General features: G+C 52.9%; 2 protein-coding genes across 8 annotated transcripts in view; one reads left to right on the forward strand and one right to left on the reverse strand.

Moving 5' to 3' along the window:
- The window catches only part of LAMA5 (laminin subunit alpha 5), an 88641-nt gene extending 71049 nt beyond the window's left edge, over window positions 1–17592 (forward strand). For all 3 annotated transcript variants that reach the window (XM_074553736.1, XM_074553737.1, XM_074553738.1), the window contains exons 46-80: window positions 637–737; window positions 1776–1956; window positions 2614–2757; window positions 2836–2987; window positions 3086–3196; window positions 4055–4166; window positions 4699–4869; window positions 5679–5875; window positions 5964–6080; window positions 6156–6310; window positions 6505–6646; window positions 6856–6958; window positions 7037–7150; window positions 7267–7446; window positions 7823–7965; window positions 8130–8306; window positions 8539–8675; window positions 8753–8906; window positions 8989–9122; window positions 9459–9621; window positions 10014–10142; window positions 10336–10487; window positions 10872–11004; window positions 11271–11411; window positions 11603–11733; window positions 11814–11981; window positions 12073–12205; window positions 12321–12478; window positions 12582–12768; window positions 12995–13147; window positions 13263–13422; window positions 13505–13635; window positions 13734–13824; window positions 14518–14637; window positions 14763–17592. In XM_074553736.1, coding sequence (XP_074409837.1) covers window positions 637–737; window positions 1776–1956; window positions 2614–2757; window positions 2836–2987; window positions 3086–3196; window positions 4055–4166; window positions 4699–4869; window positions 5679–5875; window positions 5964–6080; window positions 6156–6310; window positions 6505–6646; window positions 6856–6958; window positions 7037–7150; window positions 7267–7446; window positions 7823–7965; window positions 8130–8306; window positions 8539–8675; window positions 8753–8906; window positions 8989–9122; window positions 9459–9621; window positions 10014–10142; window positions 10336–10487; window positions 10872–11004; window positions 11271–11411; window positions 11603–11733; window positions 11814–11981; window positions 12073–12205; window positions 12321–12478; window positions 12582–12768; window positions 12995–13147; window positions 13263–13422; window positions 13505–13635; window positions 13734–13824; window positions 14518–14637; window positions 14763–14917 — 5030 coding nt within the window. In that variant the 3' untranslated portion in view covers window positions 14918–17592. The remainder of the gene's footprint in view (window positions 1–636; window positions 738–1775; window positions 1957–2613; window positions 2758–2835; window positions 2988–3085; window positions 3197–4054; window positions 4167–4698; window positions 4870–5678; window positions 5876–5963; window positions 6081–6155; window positions 6311–6504; window positions 6647–6855; window positions 6959–7036; window positions 7151–7266; window positions 7447–7822; window positions 7966–8129; window positions 8307–8538; window positions 8676–8752; window positions 8907–8988; window positions 9123–9458; window positions 9622–10013; window positions 10143–10335; window positions 10488–10871; window positions 11005–11270; window positions 11412–11602; window positions 11734–11813; window positions 11982–12072; window positions 12206–12320; window positions 12479–12581; window positions 12769–12994; window positions 13148–13262; window positions 13423–13504; window positions 13636–13733; window positions 13825–14517; window positions 14638–14762) is intronic.
- Window positions 16166–22963, reverse strand: ADRM1 (ADRM1 26S proteasome ubiquitin receptor). Of its 5 annotated transcripts, none has more exons than XM_074553744.1 (10): window positions 22810–22963; window positions 21923–22133; window positions 21559–21675; window positions 21356–21479; window positions 20844–20930; window positions 18720–18801; window positions 18379–18500; window positions 17792–17949; window positions 16988–17090; window positions 16166–16391 (listed from the first exon to the last, which is right to left on the reverse strand). In XM_074553744.1, exons 2-10 carry the CDS (start codon window positions 22130–22132, stop codon window positions 16285–16287), a joined length of 1110 nt encoding a protein of 369 aa, XP_074409845.1. In that variant the 5' UTR covers window position 22133; window positions 22810–22963; the 3' UTR covers window positions 16166–16284. The 5 variants fall into 5 exon arrangements, with proteins under 5 accessions (XP_074409845.1, XP_074409842.1, XP_074409843.1 ...); XM_074553741.1 differs by having other exon boundaries at window positions 18271–18500; window positions 22810–22962; XM_074553742.1 differs by lacking the exon at window positions 22810–22963 and adding an exon at window positions 22422–22573 and having other exon boundaries at window positions 18271–18500.
- Window positions 22964–23414: the final 451 nt, after the last annotated feature.

Consider the following 23414-nt stretch of genomic DNA (forward strand, 5'->3'; position numbering starts at 1 on the left):
GGAAAGGGGAGGGTGCCCATTCCCAGCACTCATCTCCCTCTGAGGAGCAGCAGCCCAAGTGCAGCGTGCAAAAGGGGTCATGTGTCGCTGACATATTTTATGAAAATCCTTTCGCTAGGATTTTTCTCCTGAGAAGCCTCAGAAAAGAAATGTAAACAATAACTATCTGATGGCTGTGGAATGGGGTCTGGAGGTGATTTACCAGCAGGTGCATCTTTGGTTGGTCTCATGGGGGTTGTTTTTAATTAATGGCCAATCACAGCCAGCTGTGTCAGACTCTGAGTCTGTCACAAGATTTTATTATTCATTCCTTTCTAGCTTTTTGATGCCTCCTTTCTCTTTCTTTAGTATAGTTTTAATATATAATTTTCTTTTAATATAATATGTATCATAAAATAATAAATCAGCCTTCTGAAACATGGGGTCAAGATTTTTGTCTCTTCCCTCATCTTGGGGACTCTCAAACACTACCACAGTCATGGGCATAAGTTGTTGGGAGAAGCAAATCCAAGAGGAGAGAGACTCTGTCTTAACTTTGATAGAAAAGGGGGAAAAGCACTTTTGCTGTTAGCAATAAGTGTTGTGAGTGGCTGACAGGCTCTTCAGTGTAATACTGGATGTATTTTTCCCTGGCAGAGTGCAACTGTTCGCCGTGTGGGACTGACTCCTGCCATCCACAAACTGGGCAGTGCTTCTGCAAGCCTGGAGTGACGGGCCAGCACTGTGACCGCTGCGAGGTGAGGCTCACCTGGGCCCTGGGGTGGCACCTGTCCTTGCCTTGGGGATGGGGGCAGCCCTGGTGTGCCATCCCCCAGTCCTGTGAGCCCAGCAGGGCTGGTGCCAGCTGGTGAGGGCTGAATTTGCATGAGTACATGGCAAAAGCCTGTTAAAGATCTGGCAGCAAGCAGTGCAGGCAGCATTCCAGTGAAGTGGCATCATTTGTGAAACTGCAGTAAACCCCATTTTCCTGAGAGCATCCAGCTTGGGCAAGGCAGGTTCACAGGGCAGTGCTGTGGTGTGCCTGTGCTCTCACTGCAGCTCCACATCTTTACCGTGCTGCTTTGAATTTTGTGGTGCTCAAAACACACCTGGAAAGAAAAGGGGGGTCCCCCATCACTTAACCTGGAGAGAGGCACACTTGCTGACCAGGGCATCTCTCAGGTTTGCTGTTGATAATTGCTGCCCTGAGATGCACAGGGTGTCTCTGTTTTGGCCTGCGCGGCTGAAGAATGAGTCTGGACTCTTCACTTTTTGGTCTTGAGGTTGTTTATTAATTCTTATCTAAAAAATTTTCTTTCTGCCCAGTGGAGGTCCACTCTGCAGGGCAGCCACAGGCACTCTGACTGCCCTCGAGGCAGTGTTGTCCTTTTGTTCTATAAACTACATATAACATATTTACACTTAAGTCCCAATACCTATCACCTATGTTAGACAGTGCACTTCTACTCTAAACCAATCCCAAAGTGGCAACATCACTGCAGAAAATGGAGAACAAAAAGAAGGGGAAAAGCTAGAAACGCCCAGGTTCCTCCATCTTGTCCCCATAACCCCCATACCAAAAATCCTAAAAACTACATTTTCACCCTGTGATCATTTTGTTATTACACTCTTCAAACCTGTGTGACTTTCAGATCCTCATACAAAGTTGGCAACTTGCTCCGGGGGTCAAAATCAAATCCCCAGGTGTGCCAGGGTCTCTGAGCCCCTCGGCAGCTCTGGACACCCAGAGGGATGCACTGAGTTCCAACAGGTATCCATGTCCTGCTTTTCCCTAGGAGGGGTACTACGGCTTTGAGGGCTGCTCGGGCTGCCGGAGGTGTGACTGCGACGTGGGCGCCGTGGGGAGCAGCTGCCACCTGCAGAGCGGGCAGTGCAGCTGCCTGCCCGGGGTCAGCGGCGCCCGCTGCCACCAGTGCGCCCCGGGCTACTGGGGCTTGGGCCGGGCCGGCTGCACAAGTGAGTGAGAGTGTGTGGGAATGCGTTTTTGTTAATGGAGTGACAAAACTGTCTTTTGTTTCTTTAAGTTTAGAAGTTTTTCTTCTCAATTAAGTAAAAAAAAGGCATATCATAGGCTTGAAAGGCTTCACTTTAAACTTAAGGATAGCTAATTAGAACAAAAGTCAAAAAGTCTTGCTTGGGCAATTTGCTAGAAAAAGAAGAGAGCAAAGAAACTAATTGCTTTTATGAGGTGTTTGTTTTACTAGGAGCAAGAACTTCTTGCACCTAAATCTGATTTTTTCTCTAAGGAGTTTGTTATTTTGCCTTTTTTTTAAACCTTTTTGTTTCCAACACTGCACCAAAAGCCGTTCTGCTAATTTTATGCCTCCAAAGGTAGCTGAGCTATCTTAAGTGAAAAATAGACCTCCAAAAGCTTATAATATCTAACTCAAAGAAGCGCCTGTTACTAGTGTGGGGTCCCATCCAGGGGCACTGGGACAGGACTGTGCTGCTGGTCCAGTTGTTGGAGGTAGAAAACAGCTGGCAGCTGTCTGAGGGACACTGCTTTGCACAGGGAACCCCCAGCAGCAGGACACAGCTGGGGTAAAACCTTTCCTTCCCCTCTCTCCAGAGTGGTAAAAGCCCCAAATGATTCTCAGTTTCTTGTCCCTGCAGAGTGTGAGTGCAGAGGGGGCTCCTGTGACCCCCGCACTGGGGAGTGCACGTGTCCCAGCGGGCTCACGGGGAAGCAGTGCGACGTCTGCCTGCGCCAGCACGAGGTCCTGGTGGCCAACGGCCCCGACAGCATCAAGTGTGAAGGTCTGTGTGTCTCTGTCCTGGGGAAGGAGGGAAGGACAGCCCTGGAGAGGGCCTGTGCTGACTGCTGTGTCCCTGCAGTGTGTGACAGCTGTGTCCTGCTCCTGCTGGAGGACCTGCAGAGCATCGAGATGTCCTTCCCGTCCATCCGCGGCCAGCTGGTCACCCTCAACGCCAGCTCCATCGCCTGGGCTCGCCTGCACGGCCTCAACAGCACCATTCTGGCCATTGCTGTATGTGGAAGGCTTCACATCACCTTCTGCCCGTGTTTCCTGGCCTGTTGGCCTGATTTAGCCTCTTGTAATTTTTATTTTTCTTTTTTTTCCCCTAGAACCAGCTCCATGAGTACCACAGAGCCATGAGCAGGGCCAGGCAAAGGGCTGATGAGCTGGAGGGTGAGAACATGGATCTCACACAGGACCTGAATGCACTGCAGCACAAAGTAGGGCATTTCTCCATCATTCTTTGCCAGAGCACAAATCCCCCTTTTATCAAAATGAGGGCTTTGAAGGCTGTGAGGAGCCTTGTTCAGGCAGGTTGGGTCTCCAGCTCGACCAGAACTAAATTGCAGTGTTAAGTGGTCAAGCTGGATTACCTGCTTTCCTTCCATGGAGAGCTGTGAAACATCTCATAATACTGATAGTTTTTCTCGATTTACTGCTTGCTTTTGAGGTGGCTTCAACTTTAAGCAGTAAAAATAAATTCAATCAAATATCATTTATAGAAGGGACATATAAGAAAGGAGACAAAACATCCGGGTCCACCGTGGATGCAGTCTATATCCAGCCTAAAACCTAGCAGTCACATCTTCAGAGAATGGATAAACTGAGCAAGATTTGATTTCACTTCACTTTGATTTATAAACTGCCTGCTCCTAATGTGAGGGAGAGGGACAAATCTCTACTTGATGACATATCTCCCCAGACAGCTGGAAAGACAAACTGCCCTGTGTGTACCCGACAGCCAGACTGCAGCCCCCTGTCTCTTGAGCAGGACCCAGGTGTGCCTGGCTTCAGGCTCTGGGCCTTTCCCTGTGTTAAGAGCACAGAGCAGTGCTGAACTCTGGTGTTGGGATTATTATAGCATCCAGAGCCTGTTGCATTGGAGCTGTATTTAATGCTTGTGCTTCTCTGAAGGTGCTAAATAATCATCCTTCAGTACATTGTGGGACAGGCTCCTTCAAGGACCTCACAAGTGACACATTCCCAGGCCTTGTGTGCCTTTTGGGAGCATCAGTCCCACTGACAAATGACATAAAATATCATCTCTTACTTGAACTAAGCCATTGTTTTTGTGGTAGATGACCATGACTCACAGAGAAGCAGTTCGTGTTGAGCAGCACACAAGGGACATGTACCAGAGAGGGGAACAGCTCCTGCTGCACATCCAGAGCATCCAGAGGGGCATTGCAGGTATGTCAAGAAGGGTCTTCACTTTGGGGTTTTTCCCTATGTGATGTGTCAAGTCCTGCAGTGCTCAGAGAAAGCCATGGAGGAACAAAGAAAACAAAAAAATGAAGATCCCTGCAGAATCCCAGCTTTTACCCTGACCAGCTTTATTGTGATTCTCAGCTGCTTGGCTAAACATAAGTCTGGAGAAAAAACGTTAAACTTCCACAAATGTTTCTAAAATGCATAAAATGGGGGCAATCTGCATAAAATGCAGATTCTAAAATGCATAAAATGGGGGGAAGCTGCAGCTTCAGGAGAGATTGAGCAAAGCAGAGTGGCTGGATCTTGGACAAGAGGCAGAGCCACAGAAAAATGCTCAGGATGTACCACGTGTTACTGGTCGTGGCCAAGGAGGCTGAAACACAAGGCAGTGCCTCTGGGTGATGTCAGGCAGTTTGTTGTCCTGAAAGCTGTCAGTGGTTTGTGAGGAGAGCCTCGGGGAGCTGTGGGGCCCTGGTTTGCTCAGTCTGACGGGGTGTGGGTTTCCCTGCAGAGCTGGTGCGGCAGATGGCCAGGATTGGGGCAGAGAACGCCAGCACCACGTCCGCAGAGGAGTTCCGGCAGAAGCTGGCTGAGGTGGAGAGGATGCTGAGGGAGATGAAGGAGAGGAGCCTGGGAGCCCAGGAGGAGCTGGCAAGGCGTGAGCACGAGGAGGCTAAGAAATGTGAGTCCTTGGTGGCACAGGGCTGCCCAGGTCCTGCTGGCTCTGGCTTGGAGCCCACTGCACATCATGGTCCTTTAGAGAGTGCTATTAAGAACCAGGCATCCCCAGCCATTTTTATAGGAGTTACAAAGTCCCCTGTGACACTCCAACAGGATAATTTGTGCTTTCTTTTCCCTTAAGGCAAATTTCAGAGCAGAACTAAGTGGGTAGTTCTGTTTGATGAACAAAAATGACAACACTTAGAACCAGGAATCACCATTATTATGTGATGTGTTCACATCACACATGGATGGGAGTAGTTCACACAATGTTTCTTCGTATTTGCTGTCCCCATGGAGTAACAACAGCAGCCAGCTCCCACAGTAGCTCTGCTGTCCTGAGGGCATCCTTGCAGGAATGAGAGCAGTGAGCCCAACCAGGGATGCTGGCACTGCAGGAAGAGAACACTTCTGATTAACAAGCCTTGGCAGAGCATAACTCAGTAGCTGAAAGCTGGAATTATAGACTGACTCTTATTGGAAATAAGTAATTTTTCACAGTGGAAGTAATCAAGGCCTCAGGTAATCTGGATCTTTTCAGGCATGGCTGTGTGTCTTTGAAAGAGATCGATCCCATCTCTCTGAGGGTTTGTAGACAGTCATGGACAAGATCCTGTGCCATCTAGGTGGAAGAGGAGGGAGGGAGGGAGGGGTGGAAGATGGTCACTTCTGGCCTTGATATCTGCCAAGATCAGAGCCAGGCTTTGAGGCACAGAAAGAGAGTTTAACAGAGGAAGGGGAATTAGCAAGAGTTGTCCTCCCCCTGCGCAGTGCTGCATCGGGTGAGGAGCGAGCTGCCCGCCCGCTGGCAGTCCAACCAGGACCTGCTGAGCAGCATCCAGGAGAGGCTGGCCCAGCACAGCTCCCAGCTCATGGATCTGAGAGATGCCCTCAACGAGGCTGTGAACAAAACCAGGCAGACAGAGGAGCTCAACAGCCTGAACCGAAACAACCTGGAGGAGACTCAGGTAGACCTTCACCGTGGTGTCCTGGTTTATGGAGTGAGGGGGGCTGTCCCAGCCCTGCTGCTCCCTAACCCTGGGTCTTTGTGTCCAGCAAAAGAGCCAGGAGCTCCAGAAGCAGCATGCACTGGTGCAGGAGACCCTGCAGATGGCCAGGGACGCCCTTGCCCAGGTCTCTGACTTCCTGCAGATGATGGAGCGTGCCAAGGAGGTGAGTGGCACAGGCACTCTGGCATGGGCAGAGGAGAGGTGAGGCAGCCCTCAGCAGTGACAGGTGTCCTTGCAGGCCTATGAGAAGCTGGCAGCACTGCTGGATGGGGCCAAGCTGCCCCTCACTGAGCGAGTGAAGAAGTTCTCCCCAGCCAGCAGCAAGATCCCCATGGTGGAGCAGGCAGAGGAGCACGCCCGGCTCCTGGATGAGCTTGCACGGAACCTGTCTGGGTGAGGCACTGTCCTGGGCCCCACTGCTCAGGCTGTCTGCTGCCAGGGCTGGGGATGGGACCTGCAGCCCCACCATGGCAGGGAACAGTGGGGTGTCACCTCCAGAGTTTTATACTGGAGCAGCACAGAGGGGTTTGTCTGTGAGGGCAAGAGCCTGTTCTCCATGGGCTTGATGGCTTCGTGTTCCAACACAGCATTATCCAGGACACAAACCAGGATGGCTTCATCCAGAGGGCAGTCAATGCCTCCAATGCCTACGCCAGCATCATTGAAGCTGTGAGGAAAGCAGAGCAGGCAGCCCACGATGCTGACAAGGCAGCCAGCGAGGCCCTGATGGTACGTGCTGTGGGGAGCCCTGTGAGATGGGCAAAACCCGAACTCCCTTCCCTCTGACACCAGGGCACTGTGCTCTGTGCCTGAGAGCACAGTCTGCCACAGCTGGGGCCACACTCAGTATTTGGGTCTCCCTTTTCTGAACTTGCTTTTCTGTGTGCAGTCAGAGCCAGAGCCCTGAATTCCTCTTCAGTCCCATGTTTGTTTCACAGAATGTCATATCAGAAAACCTCGGGGCCACCTCCAGAACACTGAAGAGGAACAGCAGCAGCCTGGAGGAGGCTGCAAGGAGACAGCAGAGCAAACTCAATGGGGGTGAGAGATGCTCCTGGTGGGATCTGCTGTCCTTTGGGTTGGACTGAGCTCCAGCAAACAGCATTTCTTTAATTGCAGCTATTAAAGGCACTCTGCAGACAGCAAAGGACAAGCTGGCTGGTCTCCGTGCGAAGAAGGAGCAGCTCCTGAGCCAGCTGCAGTCTGTGCAGGACATGCTGGGCAGGGAGCAAGGTTTGTTCTGGGGTGGCTGAGCTGATTCTCTCTGCTCCCTTCTTCATGCACTGACTGTGATCCAAGGTGCTTCCTCCCTGCTCCTGGACACCGCAGAGATACTCCTTTCTTTGCAGAGGACACAAAGGACACAATCCAGAACGCCAAAGCAGCTGCTGCTGAGGCCAATGAAACAGCTGCTAGAGTGGAGGATGCCCTGAGCACCATGAAGAAGAACCTGGATGAGTGGAAAGATCAGTATGGAGGCCTCCGGAATGAAGACCTGAACCAGGCAGTCCAGGATGCCAGGAAATCTGGTGAGTGCTGAGCCTGGTGTGCCCCAGGGTGAGTCTGATATGAGCCACTGCATGCACAGATGCCCCCAGAGTGTTTTTGAAAGCTGTGCTTTGCAGCTCCAGGTCAACAGCAGAAGGAGGTAGCCAATCCTGGATGCTTTAAGTGCTGGCCCTTTTTTTTTTCCTCTCTTGCAATGTATCACCTGTAGCTTTACCTGCAGGAGGTTGCATGCACTGGGGCATTCTCAGACTCCCTCAAGGATGATGGGTTTAGGGGGATCTCTCTCTAACTGCTCCCAGCTACCACTGCTTTGACTTGCATTTCTCAAACTGCCTGAACTTTGCATTTCCCTTCCTTGCTAACCTCCAAAACTCCTGGCTCCTCTTCCAACCCTAGTGTCCAGCCTGGAGAGCACCATTCCCCTCCTTCTGGAGAAGCTGAGCAGCCTGGAGAACAGGAGGAACAAAAATGCCACCGTGTCAGAGAACATCGTGAGGATCCGGCAGCTCATCACGCAGGCGAGGAACGCTGCCAGCAAGGTGAGCTCAGGGGAGGCTGGGGGCTGGAGGAGGGCTTGCCTGAGGGTGGCATGCAAAGGGGAGGGTGTTTGGGGCCACCAGGAAGGGTCCCTTTCTTGTGGGGTTTGGTAGAACTGCAGTGGCAGTGGGTTCAGTGCCACAGGGCTGGATTTCTCTCCCCACAGGTGAAAGTGCCCATGAAATTCAATGGCAGCTCAGGGGTGCAGGTCCGGATGCCCAGCAATCTGCAGGATTTAGCAGCCTACACATCCCTCAAATTCTACATCCAGAACCCCGAGCCCAGGGGCCAGCAGGACGAGGCAGAGGAGGGGCGGTTCGTGTTGTACCTGGGCAGCCAGGAGGTGAGATGGGGCCAGAGGGTGATGGAGCCCTTGTGCATCAGTGATGCCCATGCCTGGACGTCAGCCCCTCACCTGGTCCCTGAATATCCTTGTGGGGGACACAAAGCCCCTGGATGCAGCCATCAGCCTGGTGGAATAGGGGCTGTTTGTCCAGTGCAGCCCTGGGAGCATCAGGGACAGCTCCTGCCTGTCCCAAATGCTGACATGTGGCCCTGTCTCTCCCTGAGTTCAGGCCACTGGAGACTACCTGGGCATTGTGCTCAAGGACCGCAGAGTGCACTGGATCTACAAACTGGGAGATGAGGAACCAACCTCCCTGAGTGTTGATGAGGATATTGGAGAGCAGTTTGTCACCATCAGCATCAACAGGTGGGGCCTTTCCTCAGGGAGGGCAGGGTTTGCTCCTTTGGGGTGTCCCTTAATCTTGACCATGCCTCCTGCTGCAGGATCCTGCAGTACGGGCACATGTCGGTGATCGTGGAGAGGCAGAGGGTGCACGAGATCAAGGGAGACAGCGTGGCCAGGGGAGAGCAGGGGCTGCTCAACCTGGACCCCCGCAGCGTGGTCTTCTACGTGGGGGGCTACCCCTCCAGCTTCACGGTGAGGCAGCCAGCGGGGAGGGGGCTTCAGGAGGTTCCTACAGGAGAGGAAACCCTGTGTGAGTGTTGTTTTTAACCCCCAGCCTCCTCCTGCCTTGCGCTATCCCAACTACCGCGGGTGCCTGGAGCTGGACACGCTGAACGAGGAGGTGGTGAGCCTGTACAACTTCCAGCACACCTTCGAGCTGGACACGGCTGCTGAGAAACCCTGCGCCAGGTGGGCACCACAGCAGGCAGCCAACCAGTAGAACACCCAGTCATCATCATTGGCCACCTAGCCTCATTCACCTATGTCACAGTCATCCTAGTTTTAGTCCCCCTTGAGGCTGCCCTAGTGAATAAACTACTCAAACTCTAATTAACTCTAATAGTTTATGAAAACATTGGTCTTGTAAGCCAAAGATTGAAGACTAAACCCCTTCTTAGAGTTACCCCACCATCCTAGCTCAGGAAGAAAGGATTCTCTGGCTGCTGAGAAACCCTGCCCCGGAGCACTTAGCTCAGTTCTGTTCACTCCATGCCTTGGAGTGATGCCTCTTGCTGTGTGTGCCAGGTCCAAGTCCACGGGAGATCCCTGGCTGACTGATGGCTCCTACTTCGACGGCAGCGGCTACGCCGAGATCAAGTTTGAGAGCCAGTTTGGCACCACCAAGCGCTTCGAGCAGGAGATCCGCGTGGTCTCCTACAACGGCATCATCTTCTTCCTGGAGAACCAGGCAGGTGCTTGCTGCCCTGGGGAGCCTTCATCCCTCAGGGGACAGTCCCAGTTCATAGGTGTTCCCAGTTCAGGACACATGGGAGTGGAGGGCTTTGGAGATTTCAGGGCTGCTTGGAGCAGGATTTTGGCACTTGTTAAAAGCCGTGAGAGGACTGGACCCAAACCTCACAGCAGTCACTTGGCTGGTGCTGGAGGGGCCAGGGTTCACGGGCAGGCAGTGCTGCAAGGAGCATTTCCAGCTTGCAGGGCTGCTGATTGAAATTAAATCCCAAATAACTGTGACCAGGGCACTGGAAGTGGGACCTGCTCCCACCAGAGCTAAAGGGCAGGTGGGCTCAGTGCCACAGCTGCATCCTGGGCACCTGCTGAGTGTCCATCCTGCCTCCCCAGGGTCAATTCCTGTGTCTGGCCATCCGGGATGGGAAGCTGGCCCTTTACTATGATTTCAGCTCTGGCCTGGAGATGGCAAAACCGAGCAACTCCTCGTCCCTCACCATCAGCAGCGCCACAAACAAAGCGGTAAGAGGTAACGGGGCTCTTTTGGAGGGAGGGCTCCTCATCCAGGGTGGGGAGGAACATGGACCCTTGTTTTGGAGGGGGAAGAGCTGCAAGAGGTTTTCTGACTTGAGCCATTAACTTGACACTTTGTCTGCTCTCTGTGATGGACCTAACTGCCCCAGACTGACGGATCATTTCTCTGTTCTGTCTCCAGATCCAAATTTTCCTCCTCAAAATGAACAACAAGAAGCGCATCCTGGTGCGGGTGGAGCGCCTCACCATCTTTGTGGTGGAGCAGGAGAACTCCCTGGAGAACGCTGTCTCCTACTACCTGGGGGGTGTGCCCCCAGCTGTGCTGCCCCCCAGGTGGGTCCAGCCTGCACTGGGCTGGGACAGTCAGCACGCTCCCCTCCAGTCCCTGGTGGTGGCCCTGGCCCTTTCTCAGCCGCACCCAGGGCTGTTGGAACCCTGCTGAAACTGAGGGGGAGGTTTTCCTCTCCCTGTCCATCATCCTGAGCTTTTAAGGATGGTAACTTTTCCATCTCTGGTGAGGGATGAGGTGCTGGTGGGTGTCACCAAGTCCTCCTTTGCCATGCTGAGTGCTCTGGAGCAGCCTTGGCACTGGAGATACCCGTGACCATCACAATTCATTCCCAGGCCCTTTGCCTGAAAGAGCTGCAGGGCCAGATCCTGCCCAGCGCTGTGTCTGCCTGGGGCTGTCCTTGTTAACACTGTCTGCTTCTCCTGCAGTTTGAAATCTCTCTTCCCCACGGGTGGGCCCATCCGGGGCTGCATGAAGGGCTTGAAGGCCCTTGGCAAGTACGTGGACCTGAAGCGCATGAACACCGTGGGCGTCAGCTACGGGTGCACCTCGGATCTCCTGGTGAGCACAGGGCCCTGGCAGCCTGGCCAGCCTGCTGGGGAAGGGTCTGCAGGGAAAGGGAGCAGGACAGGCCCCATCTCGCCTCATTCACACAGAAACAAGCATAAACCTCCCACGCCCTCAGTGTAGAAGGGTCATGGTGAGGTGCTTGCTCCACATGGTTGGCCATAGCAACAGCCAGAGGAAGCAGAGCTGCTCACTCATATCCCAGCACCCCAGCAAGGCCAGGCCAGGCTCCCACCTTGCCTCTGTGCTCTCTCTCACAGGTTGCTCGCTCAGTGAGTGTCCATGGCCATGGCTACCTGACCCTGGCTCTGACAGATGTGCCGGGGCTGAGAGACTTCTACAGCGGCTTCAGCTTCCAGACAAACCAGCCTGAGGGGCTGCTCTACCACCACTCCACCCAGGTGGGCACCTGCAGGCCCCCAGATATCCCAGCAGTGGGGCTGCTGGGGAGGTGCTGCTTCCCCTTGGGAAAAAGGGGATTTTGGTGGGGCCAGGATGTGGATCTGCAGTGAGATCTGCACCCTGAGCTCCTGGAGGGCAGTGCAAAAGTGGGGCTCAGCTGCTGAGCTGCTGCATGATGCTTTTTCTGCAGGAGGGGACGTGCCAGGTGTCCCTCCAGAGGGGCCAGCTGGCCTTGAACCTGCTGGGAAGCGAAGTCATCACTGACAGTGCCTATGCAGATGGCAGGGCCCACTACGTGGCCTTCTACAGTGATGCCCGTGGGTACGTGTCCTGCTGTGGGTGCCATGGGGCTGGGGTGCCCACAGGCAGAGGGTCCTGCTGAGCCCCTGCTGCCCCCCCAGGCTCAGGCTGTACGTGGATGATGAGCTGCAGGACAGCAGGACGGGCCCCGGGCGCAGCCGGCGGCAGCGGCGCCAGGAGCAGCGTCGGCTCTTCCACCTCGGGGGCTCCCCGGAGCCAGGGGCCCTCAGCAACATCAGCGGCTGCATCGGGAACGTCTTTGTCAAGAGGTGAGTGACGCCCTGTCCCTTCCACACAGCAGGGCTCAGCCCTTCCCACCTCCCGGCTGCTGTGACAGGGACCTTTCCTCCCCGTGAGCAGGATGTCAGAGCCGCAGATGGTGGTGGACCTGCAGCAGAACGTGGAGAGCATCAATGTCACCATGAGCTGTCCCGTGGGCGAGCAGTCGCAGCAGCTCAGAGTCACTCCAAAGAAGGACAGGCGGAAACCCAAGGTACCAGCTGCTGCCAGAACTCCCCACAACCTCCTCCTCATCCTCCTCAGGTGCTCAGCTCTGCTGGCAGGGCAGGATGCTCCCCTCACTCCATTCCCTGGTGTGCATTGTGTAGGTGCCGGGCAGGCCAGTGCCCAAGGGCCGCCGCCACAACCAGGACGGGCTGTACCAGCTGCACCCCCAGCCCCGCACAGCCAGGGGCTCCTCCCGCTTCGGGGGGACCCCGAGCAGCCGCTGGGAGTTTGATGAGATCCCAGCCTCCTTTGGGTGGAGGTGAGCCTGGCCCCGTGCCCACCCTGTGCAATCCTGGCCTGGAAGCACGTGAGCCGTGCAGCTGCAGGAGAGCCGGTGCTCCCATCACTTCCTGTCCCTGCAGGTCCCATTTCTCCCTGGAGGTGAAGCTGAACTCCTCCAGTGGGCTGCTGTTCTACGTGGCGGGTGAGCGGGGCTCCTCCATGGCTCTCTTTGTGTCCAACGGGCGCTTTGTTTTCCTGCTGGAGCTCGGCGGGCGCCGGCTGCGCATCCGCAGCAGGGACAAGTACCGCGACCGCCGGTGGCACACGGTGAGCGGGGCACGGGCTCAGCAGCACCTCCCTGAACCACGTCAGTGTCCCTGCAGGGGCTGGCCCTGCTCTGGGTGCTGCTTCTCAATTGCACATGGGATGCTGCAATCCCAGGGGAGCAAAGGGGACAGTGAAATCACAGCTGGAGCTGAACCTCTGAGCTGAGGCCTCCCTTTGCTGGGGCTTCTCCCAACCCAGTCTTGGCACCAACCTTTGCTCTTCGCAGGTTTTCTTCAGCAGAGACCAGAGCCGGGCCCAGCTGGTCATCGATGGGCTGCGAGCCCAGGGTGCTGCAGTGGCCACCACAGGGCTCTTCGTGGCCCAGAGCCCCTTGTATGTGGGGGGGCTTCCAGCTGGAAAAGCCAAGGCTCACATACCGGTAAGGGCTTGGCGGCCCCATGGCATCACCCTCTCTCAGCCTGTTCCCAGTCCAATGGCATCACCTGGTGCCTCCCAGTCTTTGCCCCGCTGTGCTCAGTGGCCTCTCTCCACAGGCTGCATCAGCCTCCAGCTTTGATGGCTGCCTGAGGAACCCCCAGCTGGACGGGAGGCCCCTGGGTCCCCCCTCACGCACTTTTGGGGTGACGCCGTGCTACGAGGGCGCGCTGGAGAGCGGGGTCTTCTTCACCACGGATGGCGGCTCCATCACCTTAGGTACCCCGCTGTGGGCTGGGACTAGGAGGGTCATATTCCATGGGGATGCCCTGGGTCCTCACCAATGGCATTTCTGTTCCAGCTGATGCAGTAATGACTGAGCAGGACTTGGAGGTGACACTGGAGGTGCGTCCCCGCAGTGCCTCTGGCCTCATCTTCCACATTGGCACGAGGAGGAGCCACCATCTCCTGCTGTACATGGAGGACACCAAGGTACTGGGAGGGGGCTTCCCCACAGGTTCCAGAGGGAGTGGGTGTCTGCTGCCTGTCCCTCTCAGCTCTCCAGCTCTGATGGTTTTGTCTCACCGCAGGTCACTGTGAGAGCAGCCGTTGGGGATGATGAGTTCTCAGCGTCGGTGACGAGCCCAGCTCTCTGTGACGGGCAGTGGCACACCATTGCAGGTGAGGTGACAGCTCCCCTGCTTCTGTGGCTCTGCTCAGCCCACATCTCCTAGGGGAGCTCAGGACAAGCCCAGGCTTGGCAATTTAAACCCTGTCTCCCTGCTGTATGCACTTAATGTGGGAGTTTGTAGCTGCCATGAGGTCAATTCCCTAATTAACAAGAACTCCTGCCTGATCTTAGCACTGTCAGCTCTGGTAGTCAGGCGAGGCAGGTTGTTTTTCCACTTCATGGAGCTGCTGACAAGGCCAAGGATGTGCCACAGCACTTGATCCATCCTGGACTGTGTCCAGCTTGAAGTGAAAGCCCAATTTGCTTTGGTGTCGAGTGTGTCCAAAGGGTTCCAAGCCCATAGCTGGGAGCAGGGATTGCAGAATTCATACCTGTAAAGGAAACTCAGGCTTTCATGTAGCTGCCATTGAGTAGGTGCTGTTTTTTATCAAGCCCTTTTTGGGGTGGGGGCACAGCTGCAGCCCCATCTCAGCACAGCTCTATTTCAAACCTTCATCTTGTTCAGCCAGCGCTGGGTGAGGTTTCGGGTGAGATTGTCCTGACTGGGCATTTCCCAGAGCTAGGCCAGGCCCTTTGACCCTCAGTAGTTTTGCATTTTCTGCAGCACTGGTCTAGGCTGGAGAGCAGAGATGGGCTTGCTCCTTGGGTAAGGAAGCAGCACTGACTGTTGTTTTCTTTTGAAGTTACCAAATGGAAAAACATAATCCAGGTGGATGTGGACGCAGAAGGCAACCACACAGTGGGGCCCAGCCAGCCCCCTGCACCCAGCACAAGGGCAACCTTCTCCCTGGGAGGGCTGCCAGGTGAGTCAGGAAAGATGAGCTCCAGGATGAAATGCCCCAAGGACAATGGAGATACTATTCCTGGTGCGAGGGAGGGGTTAAGCCTTTGCCAGACTAATGCCTGCTTTTGCTTGTGTTTTTTGCAGAGACAGACAAGGCCAGCACAGGGCTGCTGTTACCTCCCCTCCCTCAGTACGTGGGCTGTGTCAGGAACCTGCAGATCAACCAGAGGCACGTGGACCTGCCTCGAGCTGGGACTGCCCGGGGCTCTGTCAGCCTGAAGGGCTGCCCTGTGCTCTGAGTGCCACATCAGGGACAGCCCGAGGGACAGAACGCTGCTGCAGCCCCGGTGTCACCACCAGAGCACTGCCCGTGCTCGGACACACTTATCTCCAGCGACTGCAGGCACAGGTCTGGGCCAAACCAGAGGGGCCACACATCCCAGGGGAAGGACAGCAGGGGAGGAGGGAGCACTTCGGGGATGTTTCACAAATAGAACCAAAAAGTTGGAGCGGGATGTGGTGACAGGTGAGTCCTCCTGGGTGGTCAGGGATCTGCAGCAGGGCTCGTGGTGGGAGCATGGGCTGGAGCTCAGAGCAGCCCTGCAGCTCGTCCTCAATCCTGTTCCCTTCACCCCACACGTACCAGGCACATAGATTTAGTTCACCAACACTTGAGGCTGTTAATAAATGTCACAGACTGTCTGCTGATAAAGGCTGCAGGCGGTTTCTGGTTTATAATAAATGCAATTAGGACAAACTGGATTAATTCCGTCGGTTTTGGGGTTTTATAAGCAAGGGCACATTTAACCTCCCCCCAAGGGCAGTCTCAGCTCACCTGCTACTGCTACACAGAGTTCTGCAAGGGGGAACTTGGACAAAATTCTGTTCACAGAATTAGCATCTTCTTATCAGAATAATTTATAAGAATCAAAAAAAGAACAGAATAGGCTGGGAGAGCTGCTGAGGTGAAGCAGAAAGGCACAACTGCCACTGGCTCTGCACTTGCATTCAGCACTGGTAGTACACTGACAAAAGTCCTGTTGTGTGAAGCAAGAAACCACTGCTTTAAAGGGAAGAAATAGAAAGGTTACCTCCACACGTGGCCCTCACCCTCCCTGGCTCCTGCTCAGCCTCCCTCAGCCCTGGTGTAGTGCAGTCTCCACTTGAAGCAGCTTTTTCCTCCCAAGACACCCAGTTCACTGTGCACTTACACGTCATATATATATTTGTGTGTGTATATATATCTCTGGCCACTTGGGGACAAAATCTTGCTTCTGAAATGGACTTGTAACTTATATCATTATATTGTGGGGGTTTTTTTTATGAGGGGTAAATATTGTAAAATGGGTTTTTAACATGTCCATCTTAAATGTAATTATGACCTGTTTTTAAAGTTGTAGTATTAAAGATGGTCTTTGTAAATCACTGGTACATACTTTGGAGTCAAATAAAGTTTTATGTTACTCTCTTTCACTTTACCTGGGGAAGAGTAAGCATCAAGCTGATAAGCTGTAAAAGGGACACTGTACAGATTGGAAGGAACAGTATGGCAGATAAGGAAAATTGCTTTATTTTTAGATTTATATAAGCATAATATGAAGTTAGTAATCCTACTGCAGTTGCTTAAGTTAGTATCTAGGAGTATCTGTAAGGAAGAGCAAATAACTTAATCTAAACTCATATCTTCCTCTTCATCTTTCTTGTCCTTAGAGTCTCCTTCCTTTTGGTCTGACTTGACACTGTTCTGCATGGCTTTGGCAAAGGCTTCTACATCTAGAAGTTAAACACACGAGTTATTGCATTTCCTGGCTGGAGCTCATTGTCACACAAGGTTAAAGCTTCATTACTTAGAAAGCAAACAGTTGCTTCAGTATGAATTAGCAGCAAGGAAAATTTTGAACAATAGTAACACACATGCACATCTCTCCCACACAGCATTTTATGCACTTTAATTGTGCATGGGCATCCTGAGACCAAAATTCTTGCAGTAATGGGAGAGATGCCAAAAGCTCATTAGGGAAAAGGGACTGCGTCACTGCCAGAGCTGGCCCTGACTGTGATCACTGATTTCATGTGAATCACTAAAGGCTCCCACAAGAAAGGCATTGCTGAGCAAGGTGACTGTGACATCTCCAGAGTCTTTTGCATCTCTAGCAAGGAAAACAACACCAATACACAGAACACCTCACTCTGTGTGCTGGAACACCTGTCCCACCCACCTTTTCCTTGTAAACATCAGTGCAAGGGTCACCTTGCAGACTCACAACTCAGAGAGAAGCAGATCCTTACACCCCACATTCAGTGGCCATGTGCGGTGCCAACACCCCCAACAACCCCTCCCTCCTGCTCCCACCAGCACCAGCACTCACCGCCTTTATTTGCTGCATCTACTGCCTCTGCAGGTAGCCCAAACTGGCTCATGAGTGGGCCCAGCTGTCCTGAAGCTAAGGCAGCACTGAACATGCTCAAAGCCTGTGGATTGGAGTCAACAGCATCAAAATAAAGTTTCCATCAGTATCCTGCAGCAGTAACCCCAGGAGGAGAGCAGTCCTGTCAGGGCAGGGCTTGGGAACAGATATGCAATAAAATAATCACCAATTACATGTGATTATTTTATTGCATATAAAATATGCAATAAACTTCCTCACTTCCTTTTGCACAGAAGTTTCTACAGTTTAATCTAAATCAGTCATTCAAGCTCCTGAAATTTTTCAAATGGACAAATTTCCATCAACTGGTGTAAATTACTAATTCAGACTGGTCTGTAAGACACCAGCTTTTATCACACACAGTGTCCTGCAATTAAGGACTGGTGTTTCAAGGGATGTAGTGTAGTAACCATGAGCATCTCCTCCCTTCAGTCTGAAATTAAGGAGCCATTTGGTGAAAGGGAATAATGAATTCCCTACTACTCCTGTCATTTGCCAGAGCACATTTATAGTAAAGAGAAATGTAAGGCCCAACTCCAAAAGAAGTAAAAACCATTCCCATCTGCCCTTGAGTGACTGCAGGAAGAACTAATGCTCCATTAAACCATGTCCCTCCTCCTTTCCACTTCTACTGAGCAACTTCCCACTGTGAACAGTGCCAGGAAGCTGGAAAAGCAGGGCAAGGTGAATCAGGATGATGGGGAAGGGGGAAGAACTGCACTTCCCCCCAGAGCCAGCATCTACCTGCTGGAACTGAGGAGACGTCAGGGTGTTCTGGATCTCTTCAGCAGTCTGTGGCAGGGATTCCCCTGAGGGGAGGTAAGGCATCAATCGCTCCTGAACTTCAGCGTTGGCCAGGATGGGAGCCATGATCTCGGGAGTCAGAACAGCTGCCAGGTCCACTAGGAGAAAACAAAGGGCTGGCCATGAGACTACATCCAAAATCCCGTGTTTTTGTCATGTAAATCAAATGATCTAGTCAGGGTCTGAGTATTAAAATTATTACACTGCCATCATCTTTCCTTCCTCTCAATTTTATAGTGAGAATCAGTCTCCTGAAGCAGTCAAAACCAGCCTTGAAATTAAAAAAAAAAAAACAAACACCAAAAAACAGGAACAAAAAAATTAAGAGACCTTTCAAACCAATGTGGAACAGGACAGGACAGTAAAACAGCTCCAAAGGACTCCTGGATCCAGCAGCTGCTTGGTCAGAGCACTGTTACCTTGCTGTCCTCCTGCTCCAGATGGCACATTCATAGTAGCTAAAATGTTCTGAAGGTCACTCAATTGAATGGGCTGGGTTGGGCTTGTGGCTGAGCTGGTTCCATTACCCGAGCTGGGAACGGGGCTAGGGCTGGTCACCGAGGCGGCCGCAGGCACGGACGGGGCCGGCGTTACACGCGTGGAAGAAGTGGTGGAAGATGGAGTCACTGCAGCCGACTGGCTGCGAGAGCTGGCCAAGAGAATCAGGGTCATTAATTCCCTGCAGAAACCTCTTCTGTTCTGAAAAGCTTCTTTTCAAACCCTTACAGTATGAAAAACTCCTACCTCATTTTAGAGAGGTAATAAGCAGCCTTGATTCCCACCACATTCCCCATTGATAAGCCATGATTCCTCCCACAGCAGTGGCAAGTTCCCATTGCAATAGCCCAGGGCAGACAAGGCCTCCTACCTTGAGGATGAGCTGCTGGTTGGAGGTCCCCCACTCCCGAGCAGACTGGCCAGCCCAGGTCCTGTCAGTGCACCCAGCCCACCTTCCATGAATATAAAAGAAGAACAGGTTTAGACATTTATTTCTTCAGGTTTTCTGCACCTCTCTGCTCTGGAGAGGATGCTCTTGTACCTGAAAGGTTTTATTTGCTAAAATAGAGGAGGGGGTGAAAGAGCCCAACCCACCCTCCTATCCCCTTCTGCAAATTAACAGAATCTTCTTTTCTGATCTTGCATCCCTATTAGAGAGATGAACATCTCAGAAATGACTCAGTTTCTAGGTGTACACGAGGATGAAGTTACTCCAGTTTGTGGCATTCGTACATCATTGTAACACAGCCCTCTCCTTATCTGCTACACCAAAAATCCAACTTTTCCATGAACTTCAAACCCAAGGCCCTCAGCAGAAGATCCCAGAGGCATCTTTGAGCTGCCACCACTCTCTCCTCACAGACCTGGGGTTTGCAGCTTCAAACCTAATGCAGAGATGCAGCAACAGAGCCAGCCAAGCTCTTAAACACGTCACAGGCAAAGGAAGGACAGCTCCACACACCAAGCGCTCACAGGGGAGCAGCCAGCAGGAAACCAACACCCTTATGCCAAAGAAAGCAGAATCAGCCTCCTCCATCACTTCCCAGCTACCGAGGACTTATGGCAGGGTCAAGAACCTCAGCTGGGAAAAGGCCTGGCTGCTGCCCCCCTGGAGTTGTCAGGGTCTTGACTGCTCCCCTACAACTCCTTTGAGGCACATCAGCCATCTCCATCTCCCACCAGCAGCTCCTTGCACCACACCTGATCACACACACAGCACCTGCACTTCTCACCCACCTTTGGGAGCACCTGGCATCAGAGGACAGAACAGCAGCACTGAGCAAACCCAACTACAGCTACAGACCCTGCAGGTCAGAGTGAGCCCTGCCAGTCCCTCCTTGCACAGGAACAACCCCATGGAACCAACACCTCCTGTCACCTATCCCAGAGCTTCCCCAACAACAGGCATGGCAGGTGGAGCTCACCACACACTGCTCTGCTCCATTTCACAGTAAAAGTGACCCAGGAGCAAGAGAGCTCCTTTGGAGCTCTGCAGAGCCCCAAGAGATGCAAACCAGCTGTGACAAAGACAATTCCCAGAGGAAATGATCCCCAGGGATTCACCACAACCACTGTCTGCAGTAGCAGGCAGATGGTTCTCTTTCTGTTACGTGTCAATCTGGCTTACGGCTGAATGTAAAGGCAAGGAAAGAAGAATTGCTGAGGAAAAGTGTGGAAAAAAGGAGGACAGTCTCAGGATTACGTGAGGCTTCAAGAGGAAGATCTTTTCCAAACACATCCTAAAAGGCCAGATTTTTCCAACACTACCATGAGATTTGCATCTCAGCATCCCACCAATACACATCTGAAGCTAAGAAGACACCAGCCAGCTCCACAAAAATGGATTTCTGAGCTTAAGCACAGAACCTTTGTCACTGCTGTGCTCCTTTGCCTATTTACACTCGATGGTCTGACCTGTCAGAAAATGCTCCTGGAGCATGGATGGCATTGAGAACAGACCCCAGCCCCTTCAGAAACCAGTGATTCCAGCTCTCCCCAGGAGAGAGAGCCCTGCCCTGAGCCTTGCCCCCCTGACTGGGGAGTGCTGTGGGGTGGGACCACTCCGACCTTCCTCTTGAACTCTTTCTACTTTGCACACAAATATTCACTGAATCAGAGAATATTCCACAAGCAATTCCACTGCTTGGTAACCAGCACATTCACCAGGAGCACATCATTGGCTTTCAGCCCCTGCTCCAGTGAATATTTGGGAAGAAAAAGTGGAATAGAAAAAAACAAGGGGAAAAAAAGCAGAAGATTCAGTGCAGCAAGGAGCAGAACCACAGTTCCTTGCAGATCAAGCCCTGAGATGAGTGCTGTGTAGAATCTGGTACCCTTTTTCTGTCCCTGAGCTCATCTCTGAGGCAGGGCCTTGCCTACTCACATGAAAGAAGTGCTATTGAGATCAATAGCACTGCTTGAGAACATTGTCAGGTAAGATTTAACCTGGCAGGAGAAAATACCATTTTGGCATAAAGATATTAAAGCATTTTACCAAGTCCTCCTAAGCCCGTTGGTCCGATCAGCTGCATGAGCTGGTTATGGCTCATGTTTCCAAGAAGGCTTTGCAAGCCACCCTCACCTAAAAACAAAAACATTCTGAAACACAACATATTCACATGGTTTTTTCACAGCACTCCGGCTCAAACAGCAGGAGATTAATTGGCATCACATTCTGTATGGAAAAACAGTTTCAAGTGTTTACTGATTCATGACCTTCATAAAAGATAAATCTAACTTGGTTTCATAAAGAGGTAAGACTCCAGAGAATCTACTGGAAACAAAGAGCTTTCTCCTGGCAGTCTTAACTTCCAGCCTACACCTATTTAACAGCACAGTTTATTCTGCTAAAAGCACATTTACGCTTCTGGTATTAACAATGTCCCCAGCTCACCCTCCACAGCCATCAGGGATTTCTTCCTAGGGAACTCTAGGGGCTTAGTCTAGACATAAATTTAAAAAGAAAAAAAAAGCCTCTGACATGAAGGAGCAGAGAATGGACTGTACCTCCCAGTGCTGAAAGCTCGTGGCCTCCGCTGGCATTGCCACCCAGTGCCCCTGGCATGGGGGGGTTGTTGAGATACTCGTTCACCTTCCGGCAGTGCTCCTCATCCTTGTCTGTCTTGGGCTCCTGCAAGAGAATTGCTCTTGGTGTGAGTCACGCTGGGGGGATTTCAATCCAAGATCTTTGTCTTTGGCTTCCCACCAACCTGCATCCAGAAGAAGAGTCGTTTTGATCCTGCCTTGAACTTCAATACGTACACACGGCCTGTGGTGCACTGTGGGACTCTCTTGAACTCACAGTCATCAGGAAAAATAATCAAATCCTGGAAAGTGTGTCAGGAGAAACAAATGTTTGAGAAAATACATCAATAGTTCTTTTCACCTCCCAAATCCCTCTGCCCTCCTCCACAAACTTTCTTCCATCTGCTCCTCAGAGCAGAGAGCATGTGGAAGTGCAGGTCTGTCAGTGACATTCTCACCCTAATTTGTCCTGGAGGAGCTCTTCCTGCAGTGCCAGCAGATGAGAACATGACAAAGCACCTCAGCACTGAAACACCAGCTCATACTCACATCTTCCACATTGCCTGAAGTCCTGTCCTTCCAGCAGAAGTGAATGAGGGAATCATCAGTTTGCTGGATGTAAACGAGGCCTTTTCTCTTGTCTGGAGTTACAGTGCTGCCTTTTAGGGACATCTTCCCTGCCCGAAATTCCACCAGGTATTTGCTTGAGGAGCCACGAGAGCCTGGCACCAGGCTTGGAAATAATGCACCTGAAGACATCCTGGAAAGAGAGAGCAGCAGGTGTGATAAAAAACCTCCCCATATCCTTTCTTCCCAGTATCAAATTTCAACCTTTACCAGGTGGCTTCACAAAAGCAATCTGTTCTACAGAATTCCAGGGTGATTCAACTGAGCTAAAGCAGAACCCTGAATGAAGAGAGGAGGCTCTACAGCCCTCCAGTAATTAAGGACAGCCTGTCTGCTGAGGCACTCGAAAATGAAGCCACCGTCCCCCGGCGCTTCCTTCTTCAGTTCGAGCCGTGTTTCAAAGCAGAAAGCGCTGCTGTACCTTCAGACTGCGGCTCCAGACCCCGCAGAGCGTCGGAGGCTGCCCCGAGCTCCACCGACCCTCACGGTGACCCCGGCCCCCTCCCGCACTGACCGAGCCGCGGGCCTGGCAGCGCTGCCGGGCCCGGCCGGCCCCGCGGGGCCGTGCGGCTGTTCCGGGGCGGCGCTGCGCTCCCAGCCCGGCCGGCCCCGGCCCCGGCGCCGGGCAAACACTCCGAGCCCAGCCGGGACGGGGGGGGCTCGAGGCCCGGCCCGGCGCGGCCACCCCCCACCCGCCCAGAGGCCGCGATCTTCTGCCGGGCCCTCCGAGGCCGCTGTGCCGCCTTCCCCGCGGCTTCCCCCGGCTGGGCGCGGGATCCCGGGGGTGTCCGGCGGGTCCCCAGCGGTACCTTCAGCCTTCAGCCTCCTCCTCCTCCTCCGCCGCCGCCTCAGCTCTTCCTGCCCCGCGCGCCGGAACCCCGCCCCGCGCGGGGCGCGCGCCGCCGCGGCTCCGCGCTATTGGCTGGCGCGGCTGTCAATCAAAGGGGGCGGAGTCAGGCGCCCCTGCTGTGTCACGGAACATGGCGGCGCTCCCTCCTCACCCCCCCCAGGCCCTCATGACCCCCTCAGCCCCATCCCCTCCCTCAGCCCAGCGCGTCTCCAACAGCACCTCTATTCCTGGGAATGGTTACAAAAATAAATCCTTCCACGAAAGGCACGCAGGGCTCATGGCCAAAGCCAGGGTTGCCTCACAGTATTTCAGCATTGCTTCCCTGACCCAAATCTCAGGTGTTTGCAAAGAGCCAATGGAGGTGTGTTCCCAACAGCAGAGCTGGGTGAAGAGTCTTGGGCTGGCTTTTTAAAAGCGGTTGTGGGCGAAAAATTTACTGGGAAATTGTTTTAAATTATTGAACAAGAATAAATAGTTCTCATTAGGTCTCTTCTAGGATAGATGTCCTTGTTAATCTCTGTCCTCGTTAATCTAGGTGCCAGGAGTTCTATAAATGTTGGATGT

This window comes from Zonotrichia albicollis, chromosome 17 (genome assembly GCF_047830755.1).
Source record: "Zonotrichia albicollis isolate bZonAlb1 chromosome 17, bZonAlb1.hap1, whole genome shotgun sequence".
NCBI lineage: Eukaryota > Metazoa > Chordata > Aves > Passeriformes > Passerellidae > Zonotrichia > Zonotrichia albicollis.